We start from the raw sequence: 19,027 nt of genomic DNA, 5'->3' as shown, positions 1-19,027 counted from the left end.
GCTGATATTCTGGCACTGAAGAATGAAGCACACTATAAAGAGAAGTAAGAAGTCCAGAACATGTGGGAATGTTCCTACAGCTGTTAGAACCAATATTTATTATTAGGCCAGGGTTTTGGTCTTAGAGAATCAGAACTAACACGTCTAGTCTTTTTTCTGTGTTTTTTCATGGTGTTCCAGTTCAAGACCAGGACTTCTGGATTTTGATGAGCAACTGAAAAACCAACCCCTGTGCACAGGGGATGCAAACAGTAAGTTCTGTTTGCTTGTAGCTTTGGTGCTCTTCAACTTGCAGCAAACTCTTCTCCAGGTCTATTCCATACTACTACGCCTATGTATTAGACTTAGTTGCTGAAGAATGCAGAAGGTGAGTGCAGGCAGCAGAAGAAAATAGGATCAGCAGAAGGCCCAAGGACAGCTTGCAGCAAGAGCTGAAGTGGTGGTAGGATTAATCTGCTGAAGTGAGGAGGCTGAACTAGGCCATGGAGCCACACCCATCCTGGTTAGGGGTGGTCTCACTTCTGCCCAGTGGCTGCTTAAGCATGGTCAGGCTTCAGTGTAAGAGCAGGGGAAGGGCACAGAGGGCACAGGAGCAGGCCATGCACGGTGGAGCTGTGTAAGGAAAAACAGCAGAGGTGCAGCCTGGGACATGCAACTGCAGGAGCTGCTGCATTGTGGTCAAGCATATCTGGTGAAAATGCTGCCAAAGTATTGCTTTTACAAATTCACCAAGTTATAAAGGGATACCACTGAGTTCAGAAGGAGAGTGCACGTCTGCAGCTTTAAGAGTTTCCAGTAGGAATAGAGCTAAAAATAATGGCTGTGCCTAAGAGAATGATGGGGACAAAAACACTGGGAAGAGGTGCCCTCAGCATGCAGAATTTCATTCTGTATCTGAGCATTATGGGAATGATAACTGACTTTAGCAAACAAACTATTCTTCTGTTATTGTTTTGCTATAAATACTACAAGAAAATAGCATTCAAGTGGGAAGAGTATATAAAACTCAAGTAAATAAATTTTAGAATTAGGTGGCAGCTGTTGGTGTAAACCTTGAAAGTTGTTAGAAAAACTTTCAGCTGAAGGCACAATGATTATAAAGTGCAACAGATATAAAACTGAAGGTGTTTTATTCATATTTGTAGAATATACACATAAACCTGAGTAAATAAACATTACCAGCATGTGTGACAGGTAGAGGGACAGGTCTGTGTGTGACACAGAGGATGGTCCATAGGAATCAAAAGAAACCCAACCTTACTCTCACGTCTCATTTTCTGATCCACTTATCTGTCATGTCCTTCAATAGAGACTTTTTAAGCATTAAAGGTAACCTTCATCCTACTGAACTTCTTAGGAATTGTTGCTGGGAATTACGTTCCAGTCTTTGAAGGTTTGGACCTGAGCCTTGCAGATAAAGTATAAAAACACTGCAAGCAAATAGCATAATTAGCTAATGTTTCAATAGTCTGAACTCTTAATTTAACAACTGTCTCCAAACATTTGATATTGATTTATTTAATGCAAGTACCTAGCTGCCAATTCAAGCAACTTTAGTTGGATATTAAGGTTCTTTGCCAATGCCTCTGAGTTCTATGCCAATGATGGAGCTGTAAATATGCTAATTTGTGCACCACAAAATCTAAAACATTGTGCTAATGTTCCCCATCCTACCCTCTGCTTCCTGCTAACCCTCATTGCTTCTGCCTTCTAGACTGCAAAAAGGCCATTAGTCTTTTAATGCTAGTTCTAGTAGAGAACTCTTGGTTTGATCTTGGTGTTTTCCTGAAGTTCAGCTTCTTGCTTCTCCTAAAGGAACTTATTGCATTTCTCAAGAGATGGGGAGCAGGGGGAAAGAAAGAGCAAGGTCCCACTCCTCCATTTTTTCCAGGTAAGAACCTCAGTCCTGTCTGACATCAAGGAGAAAGGCTCACACAGTGCTCTTGGAGAAGGTCCATGGCAGAATGTCTTTTCCCAGAAATAGGTGAACAAAACTGTTGGGAGAGAATGCAATAAAAAAAGGCCAGGAGTCTCTCAGAGGCAGGTTAGGGAGGCAGTGACTCGGGCATGGGAAGGGAGACTTTGTTTTTCAAATTTGTAATGTCCAGCTCCTTGTGGCCTATGGCAGTGAACATCCTGATTGCCTTTGAACTGCTATTCTCAGGACTAGACTTCACTAAAAAACAAATCACCCAGGATTGGGAAGTGATCATGGAGAGGCCACAGTTAAAACATGATTTCCTACCATTGCCACTGAAAAATCTGTCTATAAGGAGATCCAGGTTTGGGGACAAAAGCTGTTCCCAAAGAAAAAGAAATCTCTGCTTTAGAGATTTAGAACACATTTCAAGACACCCTTTCTGCTGAAGGGGAGAGTGCCTGCTCTTCCTCCTAGGACAGCAGCACATGAGGCCAAAGAGCAGAGGTTTCACATTAAGGCATAACCCTTCTCATGGTTACAGTGCTTCAGGTTACACGAGAGGGTGCTGGAATAAAGGAGAAGATGAATTTAGGCTGTCAAAATACCTTCTGTGCTTCAGGTGAGGTATTAAGAGATTGTTATCCTAAAGGTGAAATCCTTTCCCCAAAAACTCAACAGACTGACACAAAAACTCAAACACCACCAACCCTATTACCAAAATCACTACCTTAGTTTTTTTGCTTAAGTAACAGAATTGAAAGTTATCTTCTTGTGCATCTGCTGACTTCACATCACATAGCCACTCTTAACCAAGCTCTTATTTGCCTTAAGTTCAAGCCATGTATTCACTAAATATTTAACAAGTTTGTGCAACTGTTCCCAAAACTCAGTTTTTCCAGTGTTAAAAGCTTGTATCACTGCTCATGACAATGTGATTCCACACTCAGTGTTTAAGATTTCTTAAATAAAGAGTCTTGAACTGAAATGCTTCTCAGCACATCTATGCATATCTCTTATCCAGGAGAAATGTTAAAAAAGCCAATGTACTGGCTTTGGGATCCTGGTGGGCACTAAGCTGAACATGAAAATAATTTTTCCCCAAACCTGTCTTAAAATGGATTATAAGACCTTAAAGTCATTTCTCTCCCTCCTCAATTCAGTGGCTAGGAGAGAGGTTTCCTCTCAGCTCTCTTAATGCCTTTCTCCAGCTGTCACCTTATTTGTCTTTTCAGCTGGGCATCTCTCAGGTCACAGTGTAAGAGCTTTGACCTCTGTCTGCAGGAGAGGTGGTTCTGCACAGTCCCTCAGCAGAGGCCTTCAGCACAAGGGCGAAGAGCTCACAGAAGCATTAAATCAAATGCTGGCTTTAAAACCTTTCTTTCAAGCTCAGAGAAAGCATCCATATATTTACAGGAAGTTTTATGCAGGGTAGCAAAACTGTGACCATGATAAAGGAGTAGTTAGAGGATGTCAGCCACCACCAGCCACTGTCAGGGTTACTGAGGTCACAGAGACAGGAAAGCATCTGAGCTGTTACAAGAATTAAATAAATAGGGTACAAATTGCTGTTAAAAAAGAGTTGCTGGGTCCTTAACAAATCCCATGGCTGCAGCAGTACTTGGCTGGGAAAGCAAGGCCTGCAGCAATGCACTGAATAACAGGAATAAGAACGGAGGTTCTTGGATCCACACCTGACCATTACTTTCACCACAGCCAACACCTGCATGGAAAGAAAAAAAAAAAAAAAAATCCACAAAACCCTGTATTGAAAGATCCACAAAAATCAGCAATTCAATCACAAAGACTTAAGTATAAAACTATTTCTTGAGACCATAAATATTCTCTTCTTGTGCAGCCTATTAACAGCCCAGGTCTGCTATTACAAAATGGGAAAATACAACAAACTACCGTAAAGCAAGAACACTTGGACTGCTTGTATGCTTCTCATTCCTTACCAATTACTAGAGACAACAGGTTACAGAAAGATCTTACAAAATTCAAATGGATTCATGTCTTTCCACCAGAGGCTTCTAGGAATAACAGATAAAACCATGATTTATTACACTGTACACAACTGGATTCAGAACAAGCAAGTGCAGAATATGGTACACAATTTATTTTTTCTGTACATTATATATTGTTAAATTTCATTGACAGATCCAAAACTTCCACAATTTTTCCTTTACCTGCCTCAGCCAAGCAATTTATTTTGTTCTACAGGATAGGAAAAAATAGCTTCCTGGAGAATTTATCATCTGATTAACTTGGCAGAAGGTGCTCCAGCTCAGACTGACTTTGTGTTTCCCATAGCTTGTCAGGTTATAACCTCAGTTGGTAGCATAGTGTTCTGCCACTGTACCGGTCTAGGAACAAGCAACTCCATCCTCATTAAATTTCAATAATGTCTTCTTCTTAGAAGATGAAATTAATGCAGTTGCACTTGTAGACATTCCAAACAGTATAAATGAAGGCTGCAGCTACCATCAGAAAGATTTCCAGTAGCCCCAGATTAGTCTCACGAGTTCCGCAAGATGTGCTAAGACAGGTTAAATGTTTAATAAAGTCCTTAAGAAAAATAAATATTTTTGCATAATGTATGTACAAAAATTGGTTGATTTCCTTCATTCATATAGGTTCAACAGCAGATATAACCACAGTTATAGTTTTTACTCACTAGCTCATAATAATGAATGCCACCTTTGTAATGATGTAGTAAGAGTCTAAGAGAATAATGGCCTATTCTTTATAATAGTGCAAATTATATGGAGGTGCTTTGAAAACCATGGCTTATAGAAAGAAGGATTAACAAAAAACCCTCCTTTGGTCCCTGCAAGAGTAGTTTAATTCTTCCATGAAATTTTCAAAACTCCCCTACATAATTTTAACCAACTATTAAGGCGTCAAAAGCGTGGATTTAAAGTTGAGATTAAAGTGGTCTTTCTTGGACTTGAAAAAAAGTCCACTGGAGATTTCCTGACAATGAAATTTTCTTTATGTTTCTCCTTTCCTCCTTGTTATTCTGCACAAAAGCAATATGCCAAATAAACCTCCCTGATAATCTCCCCCATATCTTTTTAAGTTACAATAAAACATTACACTTAAATATATTGCACAAAAAGCATAACACATCCTGCCTGACTCTTCACAAAAATGGCCACAAACACAGGAGAACAGTTACTGAACATCTCAAAATTTGAAGAGATCAATAAAATGCTGAGGAGATACTGGCATGAGACAGGTATTTGGATCACTGGCTGTGCAGGGGTGTCCTGTATCCTGAAAAATGAAGGAGAAAAATAATTAAGTTCTTTCCATATCCAGTCTCCTTTCACCCCCAATTTATAGAAAAAAAAAAAAAAACAAAAAAACAAAAACCCAAACAAACAAAAAAACCAACAAAGCAAAACCAAACCCCAAACAATTTTCTCCTTCTACCAGAACCTGAAATGGAGCCTTTGAAAAAGTATCATCTTCCTTATTCATTATTTTTCAATAAGCATAACAAAAAGGCAAAAAGGCACAAGCTTTATTGAACCTAAATTATCTATTTAATCAAAACCTGAAGTCATCTATTGCTTTGAGGGAAAATGAGTTCCTTGCTTTGAAAATGATGGGCAGCATCAAAAAACCTGAACAATGTGTTTGAATTCCCAGTCTTAAAAGCTTTTCTACCTTGCTACATTTTCTGCCTAATCTTTCTTATGTGTCTCACGTCTACCTTTTGCCCAAGTGAAATGAAAGCACTGTCTTTAAAAAGAAGTTGGCAAAGTAGGACTAGACAAGTAAGACAGGGTGGAAAGGCTTTGTCATTACAAATTCACTAAGCCTGCAGTGCTTTCTTTCCTCTTACAGAAATTTGACCTCAGCAGACCCATCCAATTATTTAGGATTCAAATTATTCTTTGAACAAAAAGTTGTGGTTTGCATCTTATTAAAACCCCCTAAATGAGGGAAATGCAGAGGTGAAATGAGAAGTTCCCAGACAGCCCAATGGAGAAGATAAAAAACTTGTCCATGTTGTTGTAAGGCTCAGAAGTGTCCTCTCCAGGCTTTAAGGAGTTTCTGTCCCTTTTCCATCAATGTTGGTGAACACACCATGTGAGGCAAGAAAATTAGACAAATACATGACAAACAGATCACAGACTACTATGGTCTTCATTGCTTTTGTTTCCATAGGAAGTGAAATTACATGCAATTCAGTTAATAGAAGGAAGGTATCTCCAAGTGATTTTTTCTCACTGCCACATTCACACCCAAAGTCTTTGCAGCACTGAAGTGCACCAGGTGAAATGCATTCTAAATACTGCTCAGCTTTTCCAGTGAAAATTGTTACTCAATAGATGTTTTTATCTGTGCTTTTCTATTAAGTCTATGGAGGACTACAAGAATATACCAGGTGGTATCACCTCCTCATCCTCCCACTCTTTTTAATAATTGATTTAACATCACCTGAGAAACAAATTCATGACAGAGGGAAAGACAAACACACACATGAAAAAAGAGACCCAGGTAGAGCTGCCTATTGGGGGAATCTGTAGATGAGAAAGAACAGATTTCCAAGAGCAAAATCAGAAGTGTTAAAGTTAACACCATCTTGGGATGACATCTGCAAGGAAGAGCTGCACCACACCAGAAAATACTCAAAGGTAGTTGCTAATGGACTAGTATCTTCTCTACCCATTGCCATGTCAATGTCATGTCATTACTTTCCTAGTTTCCAGGAAAAAACACCATCAGAATTATAATTCTGGGAAAAAAGGTAGGGTTTATCCTCTTCTTATTTATACTCCTGAATATTTTAAACTGACTTTGTAACATGGTTCTTTCTCTGCACATGATTATAAAAGTGCTTTTGAAAGTTCTACCCAGTTGGGAATTACAGGTGCAAAAAAAAAAAAATCTCAGAGATTGATAGTTGCTGAAAACAAATTTTACAGTGAAAAAAGTGATGAGAACTGACAAGAAAAATCACAATTTTCTTGTAATTATGAGTATTCCTCATTTAGAGAGAAATGCATTTTTATGGGAATAATAAACTCAGTAATAAAATAAAAACTATTAATAAAGTGCTAAAATAATTTGATTTCAATGTTCAAAGCTAAAGCAGACTTCTTTCAAAGTAAGAAGAGAATTCCCCAGGAGGAGTGTTTACTGGCAAATGTAGTTGTTTTCCCCAAAATCTAGCATAGCTAGACAATAAGAAACTCTGGCAAAGTATTTTCACCATTTCTTCATTCAGAAGACAACAATTTAATTGCTTCCCTTGACTATCTCAAGTCACATGCAGCCTGTTTTGAGGAATTTATTTTCTGAGAAATTCTCTATAAAAGTAAATACAACTACAGCATTCCAAGTGCAATAAAATCAATTTTCATACATTTGTATGGAAGTTATCTGAGGTACACGTTACTCTTCAAATTTAAGTACTGAATTAAATACATCAGGGCATACAGAAAACAGTTTATAATAACACTGAGTGCAGAGAAACCTATTTCTTAGCAAAATCTGTCTGATCCCACTGACACCTATGCTCATTAGAAACTGAATTATGGCTCCTAGGTTAAATGGCATTAAGAGAGATTATGGCCATAAAAAAAGACAAAATGATGAAAAGTTGAGATGGGAAGTCATCACTACCATTATCTAAAAGGGAACAAGAAACAAACTATTTCTGCAGCTGAACAGATGTGTAGAAAGAAAAATCAAAACAGAGAGCATCAGATTAGAAAGGAACACATTATTCACTTTGACATTATGGAACAGTCAGCAATGAAAACAGATGAGACACAAGAAATACCTGGAGTAACAAAGCAAGGTGGTAGTCCTTTGAAATCGTGAAGAAGGAAGCAGGAAGGAGAGCCATAAAGTAAAAGAAGCAGAGTTAAAGTTTATTTGAGCAAAGGTTCATAAGCCATTTTATTCTTGTGGCAAATCACAAGCAACTTTGTGAGAACCAAAATCAGCAGAAGTGGCAAGAAGACTAAAACCAAGTGTTATGCAAAGTGATTACACTGTTTTCATAAAGCCCTGGAAACTGAGAGAAGAAAAGATATTTCAGCTTCTGTGGCCATGTCTGAGATTACTGAAAAGTGCTACTAAGTAAGCTCATGAAAATAAAAGAATCTGCCACAATTGCAATGGTTCCTAGTGGAACAGAGGAAATAGCATACATGAAAGCACTCACAGAGGCATCACATAATAATTAGCCATTACTTTTGCACTACTGAAATTATGTGGATTTTTCAGTTTCATAATGGACAAATCCTTTAGCAAGAAGTAATTTTGAAAACAGACATTCAGTATGAAAATTTTCCTATGACTCCCTCCCAATACAGAAGAGTACAAAAGTTACTGTACTTCCAACAAAGAACTTAGGAGACTCCTACTTGCTATACATAAATTGACTTTGGTTACAGATTTTAGACAAGTAAAGCAATACAAATACCTCTTCCTGAAAAACTCCTGAAGACTTGTTAAAACCCCATTATGATTATTATAGTATACTGAAAAAGTTCTTTCCCTACTTCAACAGTTCAATCCAACTCAGCTGCCATCAGTCCCTTTTTTACAAGGCCTTCTTTGAAAAGAAAAACAAAACAGAGGGTTCCAAGAATTTCCTGTATGTAGCCCTCTCATGTTGTCAGCAATTACATTATATTATCAATTTCATAAATTGCTGAAAACTCTTCTCATCACTAGCTAGGCCTGTGCTTGTGGGCTATTTGAGACCCTTGTGGGTTTGGTTCTTAGAAACTCCTAACTCTCAGCACACTTACCCTTGCATCCTTGTTAGCACAACTGAGTTAAGAGAAATTAATCATTCCTAGCCTTCATGCCCTGATTGCTTTAAGCAATGTTGCCCAGACCTTCTTCTCTGCAACTATTCCAATGTTTTGCTTTGTTCAATGAAGGAAGGAAGAAAAATAAAAATACATGCAGTATGAAATGTTCAGCTCTGCCTGAAGCTCTTCTGAATGACCTTGGATGCAAAAGTTCCCTTACTTTGGAATTATACCATTAAAAGAAGAAACAAAAATTTTATATATTATCAGCTATCTGAAGAATACAGTGCTTCCATTTGTTTCAAGATTCAAACACTTGCTACTTCATCTGTAGCAACTGTGATTTCTGTTTAAAAATTTGGATTTGATGGTAGCATTTTTGTTGTTTTTCTGCTTTATTTTGTGTTTTCCTTGCTAAGCGTTACAGATATAATTGTATGTTGAGCACTCATATACATATTTAATTTAACAGTCTTTCTAATCAATTATGATACTGAAGCTTGAATAAGTTTTCAAAGCCTGAAAAATGTTCAGATTAAGGAATATTTTCACCCAGAACAGGATTTATCTAGAATGAATAAAATACCTCCTGTCCCTTTGCCTCTTCACCCCTGCTTTATTTCTCACCTCTCTTTAGCAAGCCTGGGAAAGGATACAGACACAAGAGTCGGAAAAAAAAAAACCAGCACTATTTTTCCCCTATATAACTGAATGACCAGCACTACTTGACCCACCCTGCCCTGTAAAAAGAGGTACAGTATTTCAGATAACAATTAACTTGTCCCTGCCAATATGGATGCCAATTATGCATAAATCAATTCATTTAACAATCCATTTCAGCCTGATCATCATTTATTTTAAGACAGAGACTAGGTTTAGATGCCAAGGAATACTGCTATGTAGGCTCACAGAATGATCAGGCTGGGAGGCACCTCAGGAGGTCTCTAGCCCAGCCTCCTGCTCAAAGCAGGCTAAGCTGTGAGATCAGACCAGGTTGCCCTGAGCTTCATTCAGTCAGTTCCTGATCACATCCAAGGATGGAAACTGCACCAGCTCTATGGTCAAACTGTTCCCTTGCTTGCCTGTCCTCATGGCAGGCTCTTATGTCCCCCTGAAGCAGTTTTCCCCAGCCACTCCTCACATGGCAAATCCTCCAGCCTCCCTGATTACTTCACCCAGTTCATCAGTATCTCCCTTGTGCTAGGGGCCTCATGGCTGCAGCATCCCAGATGGTCTGTGTGCTGCATGAAAAGGAAAAATGGCTTTCCTCAACCTGCTGACTGTGCTCTTATTGAAACAGCTGATCCCAAACACCTGCTCCAGTAGCTTTGGTTGCGTGCTTCTGCACAATCTAAAACTGCACTATCACTGAGACCTGCCCAAATCTCTAGGATGAGGCAGCACTGGAATGGTGATCTAGGAGGCACTGCTCATTAGTCCAAAGTACCTTTAGAACTTCCCGTGCTGTGTTTCAAAGAATTTAAGTAAGTCCAAAATGAGTCTTATTATTCCAGCAGTAGATTGGAACAGGTGTCTTGTCATCTTGACTGCTAAACCTACTACTGGAATACTACTGCAACCTGCACAGGTTCACTGCCTCTTTCTGTCCCACCACCTCCAAAGTTAAACATTTAATTCCAAACACATTCAAAGTAATTCCTAATATTAGAGACTTGTACTTTTCAATTATATTAAGATCAAAATGAGAGAAATTTAGCGTAGAAAGCATTAACTCTACACAGTGAAGGCAAGCAATCCAGAGAGATTTCATACCACAAATGCCCATCTAAATGCACCTGTGTACTCACTTTTGAAATTTCCCCTTTCAGAGAGGCCTTACCCTACATATTTGGCTATATTCTAAAGACTTATTCCACTATAATGCAAGTTCTTAGTCATTCTTGACACAGATCCTTCAGAAAATGCCCAGGCTTTTCACAGTAGAAGTCAATTCTGGCTACCTGCTTCCCTACTATTAATTTTGCAAAACATTACTACCTGGAAGGGCTCTTGTGATATCAAAGTTACTCAACTTCAAAATTGCATCATTAAGGAACATGCTATTTCTAGCAGGATTTAGCTTATCCTGCTAAACAGCCTAGGTTTTTTGAAGGAAAATTAAAAACCCTCACACTGTTACACAACTTCTCATAAATATCACAGAAAGATGACACAAGAGCAACTAATTTATGTTACTTAGAATATGAGTAATATGATTATTTTCCAAAATTTCTCAAACATTTCTTGCTCTTTGTTGTCCACTTGACACTACCCATATATGATCTTTCAGCTGCAAAATTAAAGTAGTATCACGAACCAGAAGGCTCTGTTATAGTGCAACACAGACTAAAAGCAGGATTGTGTAATCACACACATTAAAGAAGAGAATGCCCTACTGAAATTAAAATCATCCTGTAAGACAACAAATGCTTTATTGTAAACCTCAAAACCAGGATAAAACACACTCTGGATGAAGTTTTAAACATTCCTCCAAGTTCTATATGGTACAAAAGCAAAAATATAAAAATACAGAGCTCTGTACCAATGTGGTAGGAAAAAATGTAGTAATTATTAGACATATATTGATTACCATGGCATCATTAAAAACGCTAACTTCAGACTAGTCCCTCACAACTTTCCATAAGATCAAATAAATAAAAGTAGACAGAATAACTCTTTCCACATGGCACTTTCCATTGCAATTCTAAGTATTGAGGTTATCAGATACCAAGAAATAAGAAGGCAAGATTAAGAACAACTTTGGAATTTAACACAGATTTTATATGGAAGTTTTATGTATTAAAGTTAAATATTAGTTATCCAATAACCTTTCACATAAGAAAGCTGATAAGATGACCATAATATTTTTCCTTGCAGATGCTCACCAGTAGCTGTTTGAACTTATTTCTGATTATCTGTTCCAAAGCTCTTACCTTCCAAAACAGAATACTACAGTGTCGACAGAAATGCAAGGTGTCCCCGTACTGTTCCTTTATTGGGTAATATTTCTGAAGTGCAAAGTACATCAGCTTCCAGTCAATGTGACCTTTCTCTGATGGAATCAAATGCCTACAAAACTAGACATAAAATTAATATCTTCCTTTAAAATTGTTGTAGTCAATTCAGGCAAAGGACGGGGGAAGGTGGGGGGAAGATAGCCAAACTGAAGTTTTGTAACTAGAATTCTTTGAAGTCAATATTATGACATCATACATCTCTGCAAAGCAGTGAGATCCTACCACAAAAAAGATGGAAGGCAAAGACTAAAAATAGGAGAGTGCATGTTTGCCAAGAAAAACTAGGCCATACACAGCTGATCTAATTCTACTGTCTCAAAATTATTCTAATTATAATCAAGAAGCATTTAACAAAACAGTATTTAGAGTTGTAAGCAATTAATTTTATCTGTTTAAAAAACCCAAACCACTCAGGAATGAGATTTAAAAACATGACTGTGCATTACACATTATGGTTTTCTGTAAAAGCATTATGGATTTAAATAAAGCTATTTCTTTAATTTTGAAAGCATATACATGTTTATTTTTCACATTTGGTTGTGATCTCTCTAGAAGGACAGTAATAATTAGTGATTAACTCCTTGAGGACCTAATCCGCATGTAAAGATCAGCTGCTGCACAACAGCTATTTCTCCCCAGCTTGAGAGACAGACAAGATTTATTAGGTATGTATTATAAAAGACTTCTGTTCCACTCAGTGTGGATTAATGCTAATACATTGAAGGCTTTCTTCACTCAGAAGACAATTTCTGAATGAGGAGAGAATAGAACTGCCTTTCTGATTTCAGCTACACTTTGTTTCATAATGTCTCTCATTTTTTCCAAAAGTGCTCTTCAGATATCAATTATGTTTTCATGGTTGTTTCAAGGGCTCAACAAACACACTGCAGGGGACAGAAAAACCAACCCAAAGTGATTCTGTGGCTTACTAAGCCAGTACACTTGTAATGAGAAGAAGCAGAATTTGATATGGTAATATCATTAGGTAATAACTTAGTAAGAAATTGAACGTGAACATTTAGGAACACAGTGGAAACACTTGTGTACAAGAGTACTTTATGGGGCACAGGGACAGCTAATTTCACTTAAGGAACCCTTAAGGATCTTTTTCCCTGCATTACCCTACTATAAGAAGTTCCTCTCTAACCAGTTTTGTCATAGTTATCCTAAACTCACAGACAGACTGAATGCAACATTTAGGAGGAATCAAGCCCCAAATACAGAGAACACTCACAATTACTGCACAATGTTACACTTTTATCTCAAAAGGGCAAGTTCATGCTCCATTATTAGTATATGATATCAAAAAAGCTACATTTATACAAATAATAAAGTTTATTACCTGCTTTTCTGCAAAATGGTACTGGCAGAGTTTTTTCCACAACTGTCTGTCTTCACTAAGCATGTACAAAGTTGGGGTTACTTGACCCAGAGTAATAATGTCCCAGCCATCAGAGAACCTGTATAAGATGTTATTCAGCATATGGAGGGGGAGATCGCTAAGTGTCAGTCCATTGTTGACTTGCTGGAAATAAGAGTTGAAGACTTTTAGCTACAAAACCACGACAGTATAAAGTACAAATAAGACTCTTTACTTTAGAGGCATCTTAGGTCCTAGTTTAGTTTTTTCAAATCATTGAGTAAAATCTAAAGTTAATGCTCACCAACAATTATTCTCTCAATGCTGTTGAAAATCTAAATGATTAATGTTACAGAAGAAGCAACAAGCTGTAAGCTTTATGATTCATAGCTTTCTTACTGTTTAAATAAACATACCCTAAATTCATTATTTAAATTTCAAATAATTTTTGAAACACTTCTGTTCTCTCAAAATATTACGCAGTCTTGAAAACTATAGTCAACTTCATCTATAGTGTGCTAAAGCCTTAACTATAAGAAAGGCATGAACCAATTATTTCTAACTCGTTGGATCACTATAGTTTCTCAATTTTTATTAACAAACAAAACGCTATCATCTTGCCTTAAGTGAATTAGAGTACAAAACAGAATATAGAATACAGGACTGAAGACCAGAGATACAAAACAAAAGCATTTTGGAAGTTAGGGGCAGAAGAGAGTGCGATAATTTCTGAAGTCTAGAGAAAGTTCCCCCTCATTTATAAATGAGGAGATCTGCAGAGTTGACAGATGAGAGCACTGAGAATGCTTCCATTAAGACTATACACCTCTGTGAACTGTAGTGGGGTAAGCAGCAGCACAGCTCCTACACGACTACAGCTGGAGCCCACAGTGGCACATGGCAGAGGCCCAGCAGGCTGGAGGCAGTGTCCCAGCTGGCAGGGAGAGCATGGCAGCTGCCAGACCTGGGGAACAGAGCTGCCCTGTCACAAGGTGGTGGCAGCACAGCTGCCCTGCACCCATGGGCTCACACTTCTGTCTGCTTCCTTCCCAGCCATTCACCTTGCTTATAGACCAGACTTCCCATTGAGTCCTCTGGTACAAGGACTGCTGGGGCAACAGCATTCCTCCTCTGAGGAATGGGTATGTGAGCACTACAGATGCAAGATTCCTCATGGGCTACTTCAGCCAGTGTAAAACAGCTCCAAGGGAAGTGTCACGCTGGAAGGAACAAGTGCAGCAGTAACTGCACTGTCTCAGAAGTGTCTGTGCTGTGGTTGCTTGGCACACAGAAACTGCTGAGACCAGGTTTCTCGTTCCTCCTTTCTATTCCAAAAGTAGCTGGTTTATTCAGATAAACCAGCTCACACAGAAAGGACAATTTCAAATTTTCATAGCTGGAAGCCAATAGATAAAACACTTGTTTGATTTCACAGTGAGCGATATCTCACAGGATTTCTTCCAGGAGTAAACCAGTCAGATTAAAAAAAGTTGTCTGCTTATCATCAGAAGTTTCCAGTATAAAACCCTGGAACTGTGCATACCACAAGCTTTGAACACAGTCACATGAGGAGAATCCAGATGCTGAAGTCTTTATCTTTTTTTCCTTTCCTGCAACAGCCACTGCGCTAATGAATAAATCTGTAAAATTGTTACTTAAGTTTATACACATCCAAGCTGTCTTAGATTTTCATTTCTTCAATTGTAGAAAATTTATTTTGGAACTAAGACATGGGGAAAAAGCCCCAGTTTTATCTGACAAGCTAGAGATAATTTTTTAAAAACTTATTTGAGTGAGAAAAACAATTCTATCTATACATCTCTACTACAAAGCAGCAGCACAGACACTACAGCAGTTTTCATTAGAAAAAAGCTATTAAAACATTAGAAACTTAAGTTGATGCCAATGAGTTAATTTCACATTACTGCATAAAACAAAACAAGTGAAACTGTTTAAAATATATTTGAAACTTGGTTTACCTAGAAATCCACATGCAATACTCAACATAATTCTCCTCCCCCAAACACTAATTAACATGATTTAATAATATACCTTGTTCATCTGAAGATTTTTTAATTGTTGTTGCCACAGAAGGATAGTTTCTAATCGGCAAATCCAAATATTGATGTTGCCTACCAACACAGATTTTCCTACTCCTCTAATCAGTATACAGAGAGTAGAACTCAGATCCTGTAGAAGGTCTTTGATCAACCGTGGATTATACTGGTCTTCCATAACTAGGAAAAAAAACAAACCAAATACAATTTTGGATGACAGAGTTAACCAAGCTAATAGCTCAAACTAATCACTACTATTTTTTTAGATTAATTATTTACAACTCAATTGTTTATGTTCAAATAACTGCCCTAATTCCCACCATGGCATTCAGTAATGTGGTTCTTTATGTGCAAGATCAGTAATAAACAATTTCATAGGCAAATTTGATGCAAAAATTCATGCTATGCATTTAATAAGCTTAATGCTAAACAGGTAGCTATAAACCAAATTTCTTCAGTTCAAAGCAGACAGTATAATATCTCCATTTAGTATGGTTACCAGAAAAAAAAAAATCATCAATATAATGTAATAGTTTTTTCTTAAAATAATCAAAACATATGATTTTTGAGTCTCAGTACATCATGCAAACTGAAACCCAAACATTTTATTAACCTAAAAGACTTTGCATTTTGTGAAGAGCATAATTTAACAGTAACCAATAGTTTTTGAATAGAATCTAAGTGTCACTTAATTTCACCAACCTGTTTCAATAGACTTTATTCAATAACAAAGAGAAAATAACTTAGTGCAATCATGGGATGGGAAGTATGAAAACTGGAATAATTAAGTATGTTATTACTGTCTTACAATGCAAAAATGGTAATAAAATTAACAAACAAAGATCAGTTGATAGCTTAATTACAGCAATTAAATCTGAACAGTTACATCTTACCCTTCTGCACAATTTTGTCCAAAATGTTAAAGTAATTCTTCTGTGCTGCACCACTCAGTGAAGTTAACTGGGATTTTGCAATTAACTGCAAAAGCTATGAAAAAAAGTTAAAAGTCATAAGAATGACAGAAGGATGGTCTTAAATGCATATTTAGTGCATATGCTCACCTAAAACAGCCTTCATTGGCATTTTGTGAAAATATAACTACAGATTTCAGAAGACAAGGAAAACATGTGGAAAGCTTTAACCATTCCCACTGGCATCCCATGAACAATTTCTGAAGGATGCATGCTTTTTAAATACTGTACAAATACTTATCTCTGGCAAAGCACATTACATACTTTCTGAGCTGTAGTGAAGCAACAAAGAGAGTCTGTTTAGGGACTCACAAATACAAATGTGAATTTGGATGTGGCTGGGTCCTAAAGACCCTGACAGATTTGGTGGCCAGGATCATCATTCTAAATTGATACCAGCTACCAGAATTACAGCTTCTGAGTGTAAGTATCTTACTAGTCAAACTGAAGTGTGATGGATTTAGTGCACTACTTCCTACTCATGGAGAGGAAATACACTATTTTGCCTAAACTAGGTAAAACCAATTTCTGTATTAGCCCTACATTCAGGTCACTGGTAAAATAAACCACAGCTATCTAATAATGAGCAGTGTATAAACCACATCAGTAACTTTCTCTTAAGTGTTATAGTAAGAATCTCCTAGCTGTCCACACATCTGTCTCTGAAACCACTGTGAGCAAAAAAAGTGACAAGAACAGCGGCAATGGTTTAGAGCAACATAATCACAACAGCTTAAGTTCTTGCCACACATGAATGCCAAGCTATAGCTACTAGTGGCAGCCCTTGCTCCATACTGACACATTTGCTTTTACATTTCAGATTAAGTTTTGTAGCTGATAAGAACCATTAGCTCTTCAACAAAAAATGGTCTCTTATTATGAGAGACTTTGTTGTGACACCATTGCAATGTTGAGAGGTGTGGCACTGAGCTTTGCAATTTGCACTTTATAACAATGAGTTCAGAACAAGTGTTCTCAACACACTGGAAAGGGAAAGCATGGAACAGCATTCCCTACAGAGTGCTCCAGTGTAGGGTAGCACCAAGTGCTGGCACAGAGTATGAAAAAGACTAAGCTTGCCAAAAATTATATTGTATCTTCATTTCTAAAACACCAATTTGACACTTCCCTCAACAATAATTTTCCTTGGGAGGAAGAAAGAATATACCTGTTCTGTCCCTGATTTAATAATGTTGCTTCTGGCTCCTCTGCATCATCTCTGACAAAACATTATGTGCTATGAAAGAAAGAACTAATTGTCCTGATAGTTAAATACAAGCAATCTAGTCTCAAAAACTGTATAAATAGATACCAGGATCTCTTTGTTGGCTTTTTCAAAGCCTATTATCTTGATTAATAATTGAGAACATACCTAGATGTCTCTGGCAGTCTGCCAGTTCAAGCAAGTAGGTACATTTATCTTGATTAATTAAAAAGAAATCAGTTATATTGCTCAGTCTAAAGATTAAATTAAAGAAAAATTCCACCTGATCAATTGTAATGAAGATTCCAATTTCAGTGAAAGGTAATATGCAAGAATTAAGACAATTCTAGCAAAAGCAAAGTAGCAGAGAGTACTAGTATCTCACACACTGATACAGGCAGAGCCATGTTTGAATGGATCAGGTGTTTACTTGGAAACACTGGACATTATAAATACACTACAAATACAAAAAACTAACTGATCCTACCTTCTCCCCCTCATTGCCCATCCTAAAAGAGTCCTGGACAGACATCAATATTAACTTTTAATAATGAATGACATATTCTTAGTTAGTTGGAGAATCACCTTGATGGTCTGGGATCAAAGAAGAGCTAAAGTAGGGTTTGGTCTTTCAAAATAGTATTCTTGAGTTATACCTTGCTATCAACAAACAGCTACCACCTCAGAGGAACTGATGCAAAGACATGATCAAAGTTCTGTATTTGTAAAACAATTCTAAATTTTCAAAATGCCAAATAAATTCTAAAACAATTAAAGGACTTTGAAAGTCTATCTACTATTTTAAATTCAGATTTCTTAGGGTCTGCTATTAGCCGAATAATGGTTTGGATTGCAAAGCTAAATTTCTGAATTTTAAAGTACTGCTCCTTCCTCAATGATCTTAAGCCTGGCTGACTAAACCAGCATTTTATAGTTCTTGGTGAATAGAAGAAAAACTGGTCAATGTGCTTATGCTGGACTTTGCACTTTGAGTTGATCAACTGTTTTGAGCAACCCAGTTTAGACACTGCAGCATCTAAAACAAATGCAGAATTCTAGATCTGCATTCCTTTTACCTGCTTGCTATTCAACTGAGACACCCAAGGTTAACACCACTTATACCAAATCACCTTTTTTAAGTTCTTTGGTTTTTCTTCTTACTGTCCAAGGCTGAAAAGTCTTGGAAAAGATAAAGGCTCTTGATTCTGCTCCCAAAACAGCATTAAAAAGTAATGTTCTAAACCACAACACATACATATACCAAAAAAACTCCAAACCCTGCAAGGGGAACAAACCAGGCAAGTACCCTAACCACTAGCCTGGAAGCAAATCCTTCCTGATTTGTTTCCCCATCTGTTGTTTTTCTGTAAGCATAATACAATGGCCTCATCTTCACAGGGATGGATAGAATGTGTTTTCTCTACAAATAGTCCACAGGCTAGTGCTGGAGTGTTCTCCTGGTATGTTTATTTAATTTTTATTTGTATCTTTTCAAGTTCAGGATGCATTCCAAGAAGTACAATATTTGTGAACAGCCTCACCACTGAACAGTCCACTCTAGTCTGATCTGACCCAGATTTTTAGTTTCTCTAGGAGCTGGGACAAGCACTTTACTACCTCAAGCTAGATACTAAAATAAACCTGGGGCTAGTAAGATACCAGTATCCACAAAACAGGCATTTCCAAGTGGGCAGCTGGTGAGGCATTGAGCTGCA

General features: G+C 37.4%; 1 protein-coding gene across 5 annotated transcripts in view; it reads right to left on the bottom strand.

The window, feature by feature from the left end:
• Nucleotides 1-3,949: 3,949 nt before the first annotated feature.
• Nucleotides 3,950-19,027, bottom strand: part of FBXO25 (F-box protein 25) — a 29,243-nt gene continuing 14,165 nt past the window's right edge. For 3 of the 5 annotated variants that reach the window (XM_085574570.1, XM_021551128.4, XM_021551129.3), the window contains 6 exons: nucleotides 16,031-16,124; nucleotides 15,133-15,317; nucleotides 13,063-13,245; nucleotides 11,637-11,780; nucleotides 7,719-7,745; nucleotides 4,877-5,197 (listed from right to left, as the gene is read on the bottom strand). In XM_085574570.1, coding sequence (XP_085430696.1) covers nucleotides 5,108-5,197; nucleotides 7,719-7,745; nucleotides 11,637-11,780; nucleotides 13,063-13,245; nucleotides 15,133-15,317; nucleotides 16,031-16,124 — 723 coding nt within the window. In that variant the 3' untranslated portion in view covers nucleotides 4,877-5,107. Of the gene's footprint in view, nucleotides 5,198-7,718; nucleotides 7,746-11,636; nucleotides 11,781-13,062; nucleotides 13,246-15,132; nucleotides 15,318-16,030; nucleotides 16,125-19,027 lie in introns of all 5 variants that reach the window. The other 2 variants (XM_021551127.3, XM_077782396.2) reach the window with 2 other exon arrangements.

This window comes from Lonchura striata, chromosome 3 (assembly GCF_050655825.1).
Source record: "Lonchura striata isolate lonStrDom1 chromosome 3, ASM5065582v1, whole genome shotgun sequence".
Taxonomy (NCBI): Eukaryota; Metazoa; Chordata; class Aves; order Passeriformes; family Estrildidae; genus Lonchura; species Lonchura striata.
Note: the sequence above shows the minus strand (reverse complement) of the source record. Positions and strands in the feature narration are given on the sequence as shown.